We start from the raw sequence: 16,958 nt of genomic DNA on the forward strand, positions 1-16,958 counted from the left end.
AAAAATTAAAAAATGAATAAAAATTATAATTTGATTATAATAATAATAATAATATTATTATTTAAAAAATAAACGGTCAGGTCATATAGGTGAGACTGTGCTGAAAATAGCTTATACTTTCTTTATTTTTTTATATATACTTTATTGTGTCAATAAAGTCACTCTACATTTAGAGCTGCTGTTTCTCTTCTCCTGCTGCTGCTTCTCTTCTCCTGCTGCTGTTTCTCTTCTCCTGCTGCTGTTTCTCTTCTCCTGCTGCTGTTTCTCCTCCTGCTGCTGTTTCTCTTCTCCTGCTGCTGTTTCTCCTCTCCTGCTGCTGTTTCTCCTCCTGCTGCTGTTTCTCTTCTCCTGCTGCTGCTTCTCTTCTCCTGCTGCTGTTTCTCTTCTCCTGCTGCTGTTTCTCTTCTCCTGCTGCTGTTTCTCTTCTCCTGCTGCTGTTTCTCCTCCTGCTGCTGTTTCTCCTGCTGCTGCTGTTTCTCTTCTCCTGCTGCTGTTTCTCTTCTCCTGCTGCTGTTTCTCTTCGCCTGCTGCTGTTTCTCCTCCTGCTGCTGTTTCTCCTCCTGCTGCTGCTTCTCTTCTCCTGCTGCTGTTTCTCTTCTCCTGCTGCTGTTTCTCTCCTGCTGCTGTTTCTCTCCTCCTGCTGCTGTTTCTCTTCTCCTGCTGCTGTTTCTCTTCTCCTCCTGCTGCTGTTTCTCTTCTCCTGCTGCTGTTTCTTCTCCTGCTGCTGTTTCTCTTCTCCTGCTGCTGTTTCTCTTCTCCTGCTGCTGTTTCTCTTCTCCTGCTGCTGTTTCTCTTCTCCTGCTGCTGTTTCTCTTCTCCTGCTGCTGTTTCTCTTCTCCTGCTGCTGTTTCTCCTCCTGCTGCTGTTTCTCCTCCTGCTGCTGTTTCTCTTCTCCTGCTGCTGTTTCTCTTCTCCTGCTGCTGTTTCTCTTCTCCTGCTGCTGTTTCTCTTCTCCTGCTGCTGTTTCTCTTCTCCTGCTGCTGTTTCTCCTCCTGCTGCTGTTTCTCTTCTCCTGCTGCTGTTTCTCTTCTCCTGCTGCTGTTTCTCTTCTCCTGCTGCTGTTTCTCTTCTCCTGCTGCTGTTTCTCCTCCTGCTGCTGTTTCTCTTCTCCTGCTGCTGTTTCTCTTCTCCTGCTGCTGTTTCTCTTCTCCTGCTGCTGTTTCTCTTCTCCTGCTGCTGTTTCTTCTCCTGCTGCTGTTTCTCTTCTCCTGCTGCTGTTTCTCCTCCTGCTGCTGCTTCTCTTCTCCTGCTGCTGTTTCTCCTCCTGCTGCTGTTTCTCTTCTCTTCTCCTGCTGCTGTTTCTCTTCTCCTGCTGCTGTTTCTCTTCTCCTGCTGCTGTTTCTCTTCTCCTGCTGCTGTTTCTCCTCCTGCTGCTGTTTCTCCTCCTGCTGCTGTTTCTCTTCTCCTGCTGCTGTTTCTCTTCTCCTGCTGCTGTTTCTCTTCTCCTGCTGCTGTTTCTCTTCTCCTGCTGCTGTTTCTCTTCTCCTGCTGCTGTTTCTCTTCTCCTGCTGCTGTTTCTCCTCCTGCTGCTGTTTCTCTTCTCCTGCTGCTGTTTCTCTTCTCCTGCTGCTGTTTCTCCTCCTGCTGCTGTTTCTCTTCTCCTGCTGCTGTTTCTCTTCTCCTGCTGCTGTTTCTCTTCTCCTGCTGCTGTTTCTCTTCTCCTGCTGCTGTTTCTTCTCCTGCTGCTGTTTCTCTTCTCCTGCTGCTGTTTCTCCTCCTGCTGCTGCTTCTCTTCTCCTGCTGCTGTTTCTCCTCCTGCTGCTGTTTCTCTTCTCTTCTCCTGCTGCTGTTTCTCTTCTCCTGCTGCTGTTTCTCTTCTCCTGCTGCTGTTTCTCTTCTCCTGCTGCTGTTTCTCCTCCTGCTGCTGTTTCTCCTCCTGCTGCTGTTTCTCTTCTCCTGCTGCTGTTTCTCTTCTCCTGCTGCTGTTTCTCTTCTCCTGCTGCTGTTTCTCCTCCTGCTGCTGTTTCTCTTCTCCTGCTGCTGTTTCTCTTCTCCTGCTGCTGTTTCTCCTCCTGCTGCTGTTTCTCTTCTCCTGCTGCTGTTTCTCTTCTCCTGCTGCTGTTTATCTTCTCCTGCTGCTGTTTCTCTTCTCCTGCTGCTGTTTCTCTTCTCCTGCTGCTGTTTCTCTTCTCCTGCTGCTGTTTCTCCTTCTGCTGCTGTTTCTCTTCTCCTGCTGCTGTTTCTCCTCCTGCTGCTGTTTCTCTTCTCCTGCTGCTGTTTCTCTTCTCCTGCTGCTGTTTCTCTTCTCCTGCTGCTGTTTCTCCTCCTGCTGCTGTTTCTCTTCTCCTGCTGCTGTTTCTCTTCTCCTGCTGCTGTTTCTCCTCCTGCTGCTGTTTCTCTTCTCCTGCTGCTGTTTCTCTTCTCCTGCTGCTGTTTCTCTTCTCCTGCTGCTGTTTCTCTTCTCCTGCTGCTGTTTCTCTTCTCCTGCTGCTGTTTCTCTTCTCCTGCTGCTGCTTCTCTTCTCTTCTCCTGCTGCTGTTTCTCTTCTCCTGCTGCCCTTTGTTCTCAAGCTGCTCTAACACTGGAAGTTCCCCATAATTATGAGAACTGAATTGGGGGAAAAAGGGCTTTTAAATATGCTGCTCCTTCATCTTGGAACACGATACAGGAGGACGGACCTCAAATGACCAGGACTGGTCACCGGCCCTCGGAGAATTCAAAGCCATTTTAAAACCCTACGAACTCGGTTCCCTCGGACACTCAGTGCCACTGTGTTTGATCATTTGCCTGAAATTGGAGCTTGCTGTACATGTTTGATCTGTATTTTATTGTGATGTTCTTTTTTTATGTTGAAACTTTCTGCTGCCTTGCTTGGCCAGATCGCTCTTGAAAAAGAGATTTTAATCTCAATGAGGCTTATCTGGTTAAATAAAGGATTTGATTGATTGATGCTGTTGTTTCTCCTCTCCTGTTGTTTCTCCTCCTCCTTGCAGCCCCTCCTCCTCTCCCTCCTCCTTGCAGACCCTCCTCCTCTCCCTCCTCCTCTGCCCTCCGGGACAAACAGTTGTTTATTTGTGCAGCTGAGTGTGGGCAGGGCGTCTGTGTCAAGTCACCATGTCATTCTCATGCCCTCCATGGGATTCCTCTAACACTCCGGAGGAGTTTTGTATTCTGACCGTGAAAGAGCCTCCCACACAGCCACATTGTTGTGTATTTGCATAGTGTGAGTGTGTGTGTGTGAATGTGTGTATGTGTGTGTACATACACACACATGCCCCAAAGCATGTAATCGGTAATTTTGTGACGTGCCCAGAAAGTCCTTAAAGCTTGAGATTCTCCCTTCTGTTGCAGAGTTTAAAACCTTGATCTCTGATCAATTGTTATCCTTACTTGTCTTATTGTTATGATTGTATAATGCGGTGTGATTTTTTGATGTATGTTTTGCTTAACTCTCGACGTGACTGTGAATGAGGGACACCTCAGTTGCCTTTCGAGTTTAAATAAAGGTTTGCCATGAAATGAAATTAAATTAAACACCATCATTTACTACACTTATAATACACTTAGCCAAATACATTCTGCTGCTAATAGATTATATTCTGATTGTGAATTTCAAAGTTAGAAATATTTCAGTTTCACTATTATTAAATGCAATAGTAGTTTCACCAGTATTCAATGAAATAGTAGTTTCACTATTCAGGTCCAGTCAAGTGTTCCTTTTATTGATCCCCTTGAGGAAATTCAGGCGTCATAGCACACTGGGGGAGGGGGGGGGGGGGGGTACGGGCAGAAGAGGTAATAAGAGAACATAGAACGTTGTGATAATAACGATAACAGCAGTGAATGGCAGGATTCAATCAAGACAGTACTAATAGTGATAGGGCTGACCCCGATTAGTCGACTAATCGGTCGAAAAAAGCCGTAGTCGACTGGCCAACCTCTTAGTCGAATATAATAAAAAAAAAAAAAAAAAAAAAAATTATCATTCTTTCCAAAATAAAAGAGGCCTAGAAGCGTGGCTAACGCTAATGGCACGCATACCAGAGGCTAACTGCCTACGAACAGGCACAGAGGCACTGAAAGAGGATTTCACCCATCTAATGAACACACTAGACTATATATCAAGATGTATCCATCAGTGGACCAATTGCATGCTTTTGCAGAGGACAAGAAGCCTTCAGTCGACTCCTTCAGACATTAAGCACCCCCACAGCCCAAATGGAATGATACAAAAGTAAAAAAAAAAATTAAATAAAAATAAAAAGTTAAAAAATATTATACTTTTTTTTTCCTTTTTTTTTTAGTCGACCAATAGTCGACTAACGGCAAATTTTGGCCAATCCTAGTCGACCATCCAAATCCTTAGTCGGGGACAGCCCTAGATGGTAGTATACTGTATATGGTCCGTAAGGTATTAACACAGTGTACCATAGAGTCCTGCGGTGTTTAGTAATTAAGAGTCAGAATCCTAAGAGTTCTCCAGCAGTTAGTTCTCCAGCTATTGGCAGCAGTCCATGCCTACGGTTGTGGTCGGATGACTACTGCAGGCACAAAGGATTGGCAGAGGCGGTTGTGAATAATGAAGTAATCAATTCATTAGTAGTTTCACAATTATTCAATGAATTAGAAGTGATGAGAGAATGTGTGAGAATCTTGATTATTCTGATAATACAGATGAGGGCGGTACCGAATAGTTTGAAGCTTCATTCATAACGTTGACATTTTAATTCTAAATCAACATTTGAATTTATTAAAAACATAAAAAAAAGAAAGGTGTGTCTATTCATTCTTTAAAACCAATGGGGGTTTTCTTCACAGTTGCAGATAAAGATTAGGCTACACTAATATTATAGTATTATACTATTATAGTATATGACTCGTCATACAATTTTTAATAAAACATTTATCATAAATGATGATATAATTTATCAGCTTGGCCCTCGGCTGATATGCTTTGTTTGTGCTTATTGCAGCCATTAAAAAGGAACATCAGAGACACCAGTGTCCTCTCTGTGCGTTCAGTAAGAAGCTATGCGGCTGTAAGCTATAGCCTAGCTTAGCACAAATGAACGGAAGCGTATACGGACCAGCTAGCCTAGCTGTCGGTCGAAAACTCATCCGCGAGTTTTAAGCTATAGCTGATTCCACCGTTAGCCTCGGACCATAGTATCGACACGGATGCAGTCCTGTACTAAATGTCTCTCTTTCTCTTTCAATCGCTCTCTCTCTCCCACTGATCTCTCCCTCTCTCTCTCGCTCTCCAACTTCCCTCTCTCTCTCTCTCCAACTTCTCTTTTCCTCTATCTCTGTCTCTCCTCATCTCTCTCTCCAACTTCTCTTTTCCTCTCTCTCCTCATCTCTCTCTCTCTCCAACTTCTATTTTCCTCTCTCTCCATCTCTCCTCATCTCTCCCTCCAACGTCTCTCTCTCTCTCCCCATCTCTCTCTCTCCCCTATCTCTCTCTCTCCCCCACCTATCTCTCTCCCCCATCTCTATCTCTCCCCCAACTATCTCTCTCCCACCTCTCACCCCCCCCCCCCTCCCCCGTGTCTCCATCACGCTCAGATATCAGATGTCATGTCACAGTGTGGGTGAATCGACTGAGAGGGAGGAGAAGGCAGCGTTTCTGGTAGGCCGGTCCCTGTGGGGGTCGTTCATCAGTCAGGCCAGACGTGTCTCGTGCTGACGCTCATCCCACGTGACAGCTGGGGGGGGGGGGGGGGGGGGGGGGGGGGGACGGACACGACACACACACGTTAGCGACCACAACACGCTATCCAGCGCCAGTGTCCCTGGGACCACAACTAGGACCAAAATAGAGACACTCGCAGGCGAAACCAACATTAACCATGTCACTGCCCTTTACAGAAAGAGTTAACCTGCTGCCATGTGGCAGTGAAAGGGTTAACTTTCTGTGTATTGTCGCAGTGCAAGGGTTAACCGTTTGGTAGTGCGGCAGTGAAAGGGTTAACACAACAACCACCACCACCTGACCCCTGGCCCAGACAAATACCACACCACACAGACCATCTAGCACTGACCTGTGGTCCTTCCTGGCTCAAGGTGCTAACACTGGCGAAGGAGACAATTTCCACCCTACATTGTGGGGAGCCCTTTGCAGTGTCTAGAAAAGCGCTGTATAAATGTAATGATCATTCATTCACTGCCAGGGGCGTAGGAAAATGTACGGCGGCGGAGGCAACCATGCAAGGTGCCAACCTGCTCATCGGGAGCAGTTAGGGGTTAAGTGTCTTGCTCAAGGACTCTGTGACGCGCTGCGGCTGCTCTCAATAAGAAGGGCCGGAAGAGGATGTTCTTCCTGCGTCAGCCGAGGAAGTTCAGGCTGCCGAGGACCACGATGGCTCAGTTCTACACCTCCATCATGGAGTCCATCCTCACCCTCTCCATCATCACCTGGTTTCCTACGGTCAGGGACAAGGCCAAGCTGCAGCGGGTGATACGCTCGGCGGAGAAGGTGATCGGATGCGCCCTTTTCTCCCTTGAGTCCCTACATACCATGCTTTGAAGGGAGAAGGGGCCTTGAGGAGGGCTACGAAGATCATGGCAGACCCCGCCCACCCGAGTCACAACCTTTTCCCCATGCTTCCCCACGGTAGGTGGCTACGGCTGCCCAAGACCCTGAAAACCCGCCACAGACTCAGTTTCTACCCCTCAGCAGCTCGCCTCATTAACGAGTCAGGTGGTAATGAAGGCGTTCTAAATGAAAGCGATCTAAATGAAAGCGTTCTAAATGAAAGTGATCTAAATGAAAGCGTTCTAAATGAAAGCGTTCTAAATGAAAGTGTTCTTTTGAAGGCGTTCTAAATGAAAGCGTTCTAATTGAAGGCGTTCTAAATAAAGGCGTTCTAAATGAAAGTGTTCTAAATGAAAGCGTTCTAAATGAAAGCGTTCTAAATGAAAGTGTTCTTTTGAAGGCGTTCTAAATGAAAGCGTTCTAATTGAAGGCGTTCTAAATAAAGGCGTTGTAAATGAAAGTGTTCTAAATGAAAGCGTTCTAAATGAAGGGTTCTAAATGAAGGTGTTCTAAATTAAGGTGTTCTAAATGAAAGCGTTCTAAATTAAGGCGTTCTAAATGAAAACAATCTAAATGAAGGCGTTCTAAATTAAGGCGTTCTAAATGAAAGCGTTCTAAATCAAAGCGTTCTAAATGAAAACAATCTAAATGAAGGCGTTCTAAATGAAAGCGTTCTAAATGAAAGCATTCTAATTGAAGGTGTTCTAAATTAAGGCATTCTAAATCAAAGCGTTCTAAATCAAAGCGTTCTAAATCAAAGCGTTCTAAATGAAAGTGTTCTAATTGAAGGCATTCTAAATTAAGGCATTCTAAATCAAAGCGTTCTAAATCAGAGTATTCTAAATCAAAGCGTTCTAAATCAAAGCGTTCTAAATTAAGGCGTTCTAAATGAAGGCGTTCTAAATGAAAGCGTTCTAAATGAAAGCGTTCTAAATGAAAGCGTTCTAAATGAAGGCGTTCTAAATGAAAGCGTTCTAAATGAAAGCGTTCTAAATGAAAGCGTTCTAAATGAAGGGTTCTAAATGAAAGCGTTCTAAATGAAAGCGTTCTAAATGAAAGCGTTCTAAATGAAAGCGTTCTAAATGAAAGCGTTCTAAATGAAGGCGTTCTAAATGAAAGCGTTCTAAATGAAAGCGTTCTAAATGAAAGCGTTCTAAATGAAGGCGTTCTAAATGAAAGCGTTCTAAATGAAAGCGTTGAGCAGACGCTGCATTACTGACTCAGGCAGCGCTCTGCTCTCTGTGTATTTCACCTACAGCTGAATGTGTAAAAAAAAGAGTAGTATGGATTCCAGCCAGAGTCGTATAACTAGAAGGCCTCCGTCCTGTTGCTTCCACCGCTTCTGTCAACCCCTCCCGACCCCGACCCAACGGTAAACAGAGGATTCCACCAACGCCTAAAGCTTATTGACGTGACCCGGGCAGTGATTTAGTGGAGGGTGTTCAGCCCCAACGGCTTCCAGCACCTCATCCTGCTCAGACCAGAAAATGACTAAATGCATTTTTTATGTTCAGCCCGGTATTAATTATTCAGTAGTCAGTGGATTTACTGCTCACTGGCTAACCGTTAATGGTCTGAACAGCTAGTCTAGACACAGACACGGGTCTAGTGTGGTGTGAATGTGATACTGTATAGTACAAGCAGGCTATTCTCATGAGTGACGAGTTTTTGTTAGATTTCGTATGAATTGGTGAGCATGCAATGAACTATAACCCAGCCCCTAACCCCTAACCATAACCGCAAAATCACAGAGAAGCTAGAAATCGGTGTGCAACTTTTTGTACCATATGCTACAAACTAGTTCATGAGAATATGTTGACATATGTATTTGTTTCTATTTTTCAATCTCTCTCTCTCTCCGTCATTCATTTGATTTACTCAGCATTTCCCCTCTACCATTGCCTTTGCGAGGCGCCCCGCCCCGCCAACGGGACGCCCCGCCCCTCCAACGGGACGCCCCTCCAACGGGATGCCCCGCCCCTCCAGAAAACAAAATAATAAAAAAAAATGTATTAGGCGGCTGGGTGGCGCAGCGGTCTAAGCGCTCGTCACCAACGCGTGAGACACCGGTATCAAATCCGGCTGTCAGCGTTGCCTCCTGCTTGGGCCGGCCATCATACTGACTCAATTGGCAGAGTCAGCGGGAGGGAAGTCGATGGGTGGTAATCTGGTCGTTGTAAACAGCGACTCCTACAGGTCGGTCAGGGCGCCTGCACAGCAAGGACAGGAGATGTCGAGGGTAGTGTGAGCCTCCCACACGTTACACCTCGCCAATGAGAGTCCGCGCTGGCAGGTGAAAAGAAGTGGCTGGCTGACTCTGCATGTATCGGAGGGGACATGCGATAGATTCTTCAACCCTCCCTATGACCGACCAGTGGGGGGGCACATGCGAGCAACGATCAAGACAGGGGAGGGGAGAATTGGCACGACTAAATTGGGGTGGGAGAAAGAACAGAAAAAGAAGGAGAAAAAGTGATTTTTTTTATATATATTGGATAGTTGATATAAGTTGATATATAATCCATTCTCCCTTTCTGTGTGTGTGTGTGTGTGTGTGTGTGTGTGTGTGTGTGTGTGTGTGTGTGTGTGTGTGTGTGTGTGTGTGTGTGTGTGTGTGTGTGTGTGTGTGTGTGTGTGTGTGTGCACGCGTGTGTGTGTGTGTGTGTGCACGCGTGTGTGTGTGTGTGTGTGTGTGTGTGTGTGTGTGTGTGTGTGTGTGTGTGTGTGTGTGTGTGTGCGCGTGGGTGCCCGTCTCAACTCTGGTCTTTGGCAAGTTTGATAGTATTTACTATGTACTGGGGATGGCCAGATAATGTTGATATTTAAACTTAAACAATAATTATACAGAGAGAAGCTTCAGCAAGTACAAAACGCTGCTGACCGACAAAAGAGAAACACAAATGCCTAACCATCATGTATCACAATGGTGATGTCAGCCAGAGATGGGGAGAAGCATGAACCTTTAAAGGACATCTCTTTGAAATAAATTACATTTTCCAGTTTTTTTCTGATTTATTTTAAACAAATTATTATTTTGTATTATTTAACTATTTAATTATTATTTAGTTATTGCACTGCACTGGCAGTTGAACTGCATTGAACTGGAACTGAACTGAATTGGAAAAAAGAAACCTCAGAGTCATAACCTAACTGGCACTGAACATTGAACTACACTGGCACTGTTTGCAGATGTACTGTTATTAAAGTTACTTAAAAACATAATTTGTATAGTTTTTTTTGGTTAAAGCCAACGGAAAAAATATAAAATCAGAGAAATCCGAAAACGGGAAAATTAAAAACACGGAAATCCAAAAACAGGAAAATTCATATATCCAAAAACAGGAAAAGATAAAAACGGATTTCATAGGGCCCTAGTTAAGGTGAGTTAATAAATTCATTCTGAAAATCTGCTCCGCTTTGATAAACTGACTCTGGGTCAGAGCGTCCAGTGTGCACACTGAGCCCTCAGAATTTCCAAACAACTTGTGTGCGCTCGCTCTGACACTGGTTGTAAATAGTGTAGAGTGTTGTATGTGCCTCCCTGTATTGTAAATAGTTCATATCTGTGTTATCACTACTGTATGTATAATTGTAAATAAGTTAATTTATGTGTCGTAAATAAATATTGTTAATCAAAATCAAAATATTGTTAATATTTATTTACCTAATTTATGTGCAATCGTTTCATTTCAGCTCAAGTGTAGAGAAATGCACCGATACTAACAACCGCCTTACTGCGTGCGTCTATGACGACACTGTTGACACCACGTATCCGTGACACGCGCGCCCCACGACAACACTAGTAGTTTTGGGGGCCTACCACCCCCCCTGAAAGTAATCCTAGGGGAAACACTGGATAGACCTCCCTTCATTGATTACATTGTTGATTACAAAACAACCGCTGATAGGATATCATGAGAGAGAGAACAAGATAGAAAGAGAGGCAGACAGACAAAGAGATAGATAGATAGATAAAGAGAGAGAGAGAGAGAGAGAGAGAGAGAGAGAGAGAGAGAGAGAGAGAGAGAGAGAGAGAGAGAGAGAGAGAGAGAGAGAGATAGATAGATAGATAGATAGATAGATAGATAGATAGATAGATAGATAGATAGATAGATAGATAGATAGATAGATAGATAGATAGATAGATAGATAGATAGATAGATAGATAGATAGATAGATAGATAGATAGATAGATAGATAGATAGATAGACAGACAGATAGATAGATAGATAGATACGGTGGGAGTTGACTCACCAGGACTCTGTTCTCTGTCTTGTCTCCTTTGATCTCCAGTTTGACTCTTTTCCTAAAAGACAGCTTCACCTTCCTCCCCAATGCATCCCTCACACTCTCTACAGAGAGGATAGGAGAGAGGAGAGGAGAGGAGAGGAGAGGAGGGGAGGGGAGAGGAGAGGAGAGGAGAGGAGAGGAGAGGAGAGGAGAGGAGAGGAGAGGAGAGGAGGAGGAGAGGAGAGGAGAGGAGAGGAGAGGAGAGGAGAGGAGAGGAGAGGAGAGGAGAGGAGAGGAGAAGAGAGGAGAGAAGAGGGGAGAGGAGAGGAGAGGAGAGGAGAGGAGAGGAGAGGAGAGGAGAGGAGAGGAGAGGAGAGGAGAGGAGAGAAGAGGAGAGGAGAGGAGAGGAGAGGAGAGGAGAGGAGAGGAGAGGGGAGGAGAGGGGAGGAGAGGAGAGGAGAGGAGAGGAGAGGGGAGGGGAGAGAAAATATGAGAAAAGAAAGATTAATTATTATTATTAGCAAACCATTTCAAAGTAACACATTACTTTCAATCAATATCTGAATTGATCTGATATTGATAAAAAAAAGAGAACAACCCGTCTTACTGTCTTTTACTATTATGTACTATGCTACTATGCCTATATTACTACCTACTATGTACTATGCTACTATGGCTATACTACTATGCTACTATGCATATACTACTACCTACTATACTACTATACCTATACTACTATCTACTATTTATTAAGATACTATGCCTATACTACTATCTACGATGCTAATATGGCTATATACTACTACATAATATACCAATACTACTACCTAGGCTACTATGCTACTATGTCTATACTACTACCTACTATGCTAATATGTATATACTACTAGGCACTCAGAGTCTAGACGAACAACACCACTTACCAGAGAAGTAAGTCACTTGGGATAAAAGCATCAGCTAAATGACTAAATGTAAATGTACTTCAGAACATGGCCTGAGGTTGTAGACTATTTTCCTTTTTGATACCATTTGATAACAAGTTCACCCCAAAGACAAATAAAAAATTTATTTATCTAACTCAAAAGACTACATTTTGTCTTCTTCCTCATTAAAGATCAATGTCTTTAAAAGATCTGCCAGCTGGGATATCATTATCCCTATCTGCTGATTAGAAAGAAAAAATAAACACATAAACACATAAACACATAAACACACACACACACACACACACACACACACACACACACACACACACACACACACACACACACACACACACACACACACACACACACACACACACACACACACACACACACACACACACACACACACACACACACACACACACACACACACACACACACACACACACACACACACACACACACACACACACACACACACACACACACACACACACACACACACACACACACACACACACACACACACACACACACACACACACACACACACACACACACACACACACACACACACACACACACACACACACACACACACACACACACACACACACACACACACACACACACACACACACACACACACACACACACACACACACACACACACACACGCACACACAGAAAAGAAGGTTTATATATGGCTGTGTGTGTGTCATAGTCCAGGGGAGGAAACCACTAGGGGCTGAGTGACTGAATCAGTGGCCAAATTTATGAATGAGTCATGAATTAATCACCGGTCATAGTAGAGGGATACTAGAAGATGATGACATAAGGAGAGGTCATACTAGAAGATGATGACATAAGGAGAGGTCATACTAGAAGATGACGACATAAGGAGATGTCATATATCACATTGACATGTGTACTGGAAAGCTCAATACTGTCATATACTAAGAAACTAAGAAAGATATTGTGATATGATATCTTGTGCCATATCAATATCACCCCGCCCTGGTTTCGGTCCTGGCTAGACCTCCTCTCTACTTCAACATCTAGGATCATATGGGTTCAGTCCTGGCTAGTCCGCCTCTCTAGTTCAACATCTAGGATCGTATGGGTTCGGTCCTGGCTAGTCCGCCTCTCTACTTCAACATCTAGGATCCTATGGGTTCAGTCCTGGCTAGTCCGCCTCTCTAGTTCAACATCTAGGATCGTATGGGTTCGGTCCTGGCTAGTCCGCCTCTCTACTTCAACATCTAGGATCATATGGGTTCAGTCCTGGCTCACCAGTTCAACATCTAGGATTTAGTATGGTTCCATTACATTACGTTACATTTAGCTGATGCTTTTATCCGAAGCGACTTACAAGTTCTGTACGACAAGTCAGCAGGAAGGAAGGGTGCAACTCTTTCAGTTGAGTAACAATGTTCATCAAACAGTGTTGGAACTTGGGTGCTGCAGTGTTGCGTGCACAGTAGTAGAGACATATTGTATTAGTATAGTAGAAAGAGTGCATGATAGTCCTCCTCTCTAGTTCAACATCTAGGATCGTGTGGGTTCAGTCCTCCTCACTAGTTCAACATCTCAAGTTTTCAAGTTTGTTTATTAATTGTCATAGTAAAATACAGAATACTTTATCATGAAATGCTTTTTTCTGTATGAGCCCCTGGGAGTGTGCTAGATAAAAATAGATAAAGTATAAAATAGAAAAAGTCAAAAGTAGGTAAAATAAACGTATCTAGGATCGTATGTAGGGGTGTAACGATGCATCGATTAATCTAAATGCATCGATTCTGATGTGACGATTCAACTGCATCAATTTGAAAAATGTTAGAATCGATTATAATCGAAATTAATCCAAATAAAAAATAAAAATAATTGTGTATTCAAAATTGTTTGGGGAATTTACTGATAGAAAATGAATCGAATCGTGGTCAAATGAAGAGATTTCATGATGCATTGAATCGTTGCCTGAATAATCATAATCGAAATTAATCGTTGTGAGGTCACATCGTTAGTTACACCCCTAATCGTATGGGTTCATTCTTGGCTAGTCCTCCTCTCTACTTCACCATCTAGGATCGTATGGGTTCAGTCCTGCCCTTCTAGCTTTAGATTAGCTTGATGGTGGATGCTAGCTGCTAACGTTTCCTAGCTTGGCCTTCCTTTGCATTAACCACGCTAAACCAGACGGCTAGCGATAGCTCTGAGTTGGTGTTGTGTGGAAGTGTGATTGACGTTGCGTATCAGGCATGAGCTGGGATTGGTCGAATTTTGTGGGGACAGACAGAGACGCAGACATACAGACAAACCCTGTTCTAGACGACTCTGTGATGAGAATAGTCACGCTTATATATTTTCTCATTTGACTTGTGCCACGAACCGCTGGGCTAAAACGATTGACAAACGATTGACAATTAATTCGATAGAGGTTAGAGGTTAGGCCCTAACCTCTAACCTCTATCGAATTAATTGTGAAAATCGATTCAGCCCAGCGGTTCATGGCACAAGTCAAATATGAAAATATTTGAAGAAGACGTGCTTATTTTAATCTAGTTAAACCTCAAGTCTCAGAGCAGAGAAAAACAGAGAAAATCCAATCTAAAGTGTGGCTGCATATTTAACACCTTGGCAGTCATAGGTGTCACAATTTATTATTATTTATTTTTTTACTATTTATTATAACTGTTAGCTGTTACAGTAAATCTTAAACATTGAAACTGTGATAATATGAAAAGAAAAAAAACTAAGAAAAATACCATTTGATTCATTTTCTCACAATCTGACTTCCAGACACGAGTCTCGTACCGCTGGGCCCGGTCACAATCCCCCCCCCCCCCCCCCCCCTGGACCCCCCTCAAGGATCCCCGGGGTTCCACGAACCAGAAGTCCTAAACTGGAACACTCTAAGTTCATCATTGAGGTCAACAACCTCCTAATCTATATTTAAAATCTCATTTAATTTCATCATAAATCATCCACATTAAATTAGTCCTGTGTAACAGTGTTACATATATGGCTGCTTATTTTGTTATTTTTCTTCATTATATACTTTTCATATGTTATTCTCCTCTCCTTTGCCTTCTTGTACTTTTTCAAAAAATGTAAATCTTGTTATTGGCTCTTGTTGCTGTGTTTTGAACATGACATCTATCTGTGCCTATCTTCAATCTTTTTCACTATAGTGTTTGCCTTATGTCTCTCATCAATTTTTTTCACTATAGTGTTTGCCTTATGTCTCTCATCTTGTTTTGAGTTTATTTTCTAGGCCATGTTTACATGTATTTCTTTCATATGTGATTATGGACATTGATGGGATGGGAGTGGAACTTTGTACAAGCCCTTTGGGCTTCGTTCCCTCCTTTTTTTTTTAAATAATGTGCTAAATAAATAAACTAAACTAAACCACATGTTGAAAAACCACTGACCTATATATGTATTGAACCAGGAGCAGTCCTGCTCAGCTGACCTGAGTCACGAGATTCTGAGGGAGAACTAACAGGAGAAGAGGACATGGCTAAACCACATCACTTATACACCAACCTGTCTGCACAAAATCACTCCAGTTCCCTTCCCGTTTTTGTGATTCAGTCACAATGAATCATGGAAATCAAGGAAGTGATTTTGGCCTCTTGTCAATGACTAGAATACTGTACTTCCTTGTGGTTTAACTGGTAGGATTAGTCCAGTGGACAGTTAATGATTCCTTCAGATTCTTGGTGGAAATCAAAGACTTTCTTTTTGAAGGGCTGTCCTGTAATTATTATTTAGAATATTCTAATAGTTGTTAAATTATAGAAGATAGATTAGTTGATGCGAAGAAGGGCTGTCCTGTAATTATTATTTAGAATATTCTAATAGTTGTTAAATTATAGAAGATAGATTAGTTGATGCGAATATCGTTTTATCTACAAAAATAAAGTTATCCCTTGTTTTTACTGGCACCTACAATGTAATAATGTATGGTGTATTGAGTGGACCCCCTGTTGAACTGTTACACCGCTGAACGGCATGCTGGGTAGGCCTACAGCTCGCTAGCTAGCCAGGTAGCATAACAGTCTGTTAACAGCGGGGAGAACAGAAAAGAAAGATGAAGAAAGAGAGACTAGGGCTGGGCGATTAATCGATATTATCGATTAATTCGAATGAATGATTTAGGACGATTTTGAAAATGTTAAATCGATTTCCAAAAAAAAAAAAAAATGTAGAGTCACCTTTTATTTTACAAAAAGTGATGTTTGGTGAAAGTTCGATTTGCACTTTATTAATCCCAATAGGGAAATTCATTCTTGTTTGATGATCAAGAGGCACCTTTTATTTGTTTTAAGTGAAGTATGGTGAAAAAGCTAGTTATTGCACTATTAATCCCAATAGGGACATTCATCTTGGTTTGATACTTTTTTTTGTCAAATAAAAACTTTTTATTTTTTATTTTTTAGTTCTCAAGAGAAAAAAATCTATTACAATCGTAAATCGGATTTAAAAAAAAATTATCAGGGATTTTATTTTTAGGCCATATCGCCCAGCCCTAAGAGAGACCAGAGATGTTACATGGTAGCAACAAGCATTTTGTATGTTTGCCATGTTGTTTCACTAAGTTCACACATTTCCGAAATACGCTAGCTCCGTCCGCTAGCATTAGCTGTTAGCAATGACAGCAGCCAGCTAGCGAGCATGTTGGATTATCTCATGTTCGCTATTAAGTTAAATCAAAACCATACATTAACGTGGAAGCTCAGACATTACAAGCATCTGCTGCATCTATCACACATCTAGCTGTTAGCAATGACGGCAGCCAGCTAACTCGCTTGTTTGATGAAGTTATGTTCGCTATTAACACTTTCGCAGCCAACCACGTATACGTTATTGGGCGCCAACGGTTAACGGCCAAAAACGTATATATATCGTTATATATAGATCGTTTTCCCTTTTTTTCTATTTTAATATCCTATTCAATGTCAGGGACCTCCTGTATGTTGCTGTTAAAAGGAATACTGGGACTCCGAAGGTGCAGTACCGGCCAGATCCTGCTAGTAGGCAGTATCGAGAGTGCAGTAAACCCTGTTCCAGACTGGGTGCTACGTTTAAACCGCTCCGGGCGGACTTTTCTAGTAATGGGAAACCTAGGGCTTCACCCGATCACATTGAATCGTTTTCGGGACCCCCGATCCATATGTTGTGGTGGGTTATGTCATGGACCAGATGGATATAGGATGGACCAGATGGCAATCAAATAATTGAAATATTATTTTTGGAATACCACCGACCACGGGTAAGGACAAACTGACATCAGTGGGCAAGTGGGCAAGGCAGTGGGCACA

General features: G+C 42.9%; 1 protein-coding gene across 1 annotated transcript in view; it reads right to left on the minus strand.

Moving 5' to 3' along the window:
* LOC311245930 (F-actin-uncapping protein LRRC16A-like) overlaps positions 1–16,958 on the minus strand; it is a gene marked incomplete at its 3' end in the record, with an annotated part of 192,389 nt that overhangs the window by 151,054 nt on the left and 24,377 nt on the right. The window contains 2 exon segments of the mRNA XM_084335954.1: positions 10,687–10,725; positions 10,727–10,827. Of these exon segments, the coding sequence (XP_084192080.1) occupies positions 10,687–10,725; positions 10,727–10,827 (140 nt within the window).

This window comes from Notolepis coatsorum (assembly GCF_963971535.1).
Source record: "Notolepis coatsorum genome assembly, chromosome: 19".
Classification (NCBI taxonomy): domain Eukaryota; kingdom Metazoa; phylum Chordata; class Actinopteri; order Aulopiformes; family Paralepididae; genus Notolepis; species Notolepis coatsorum.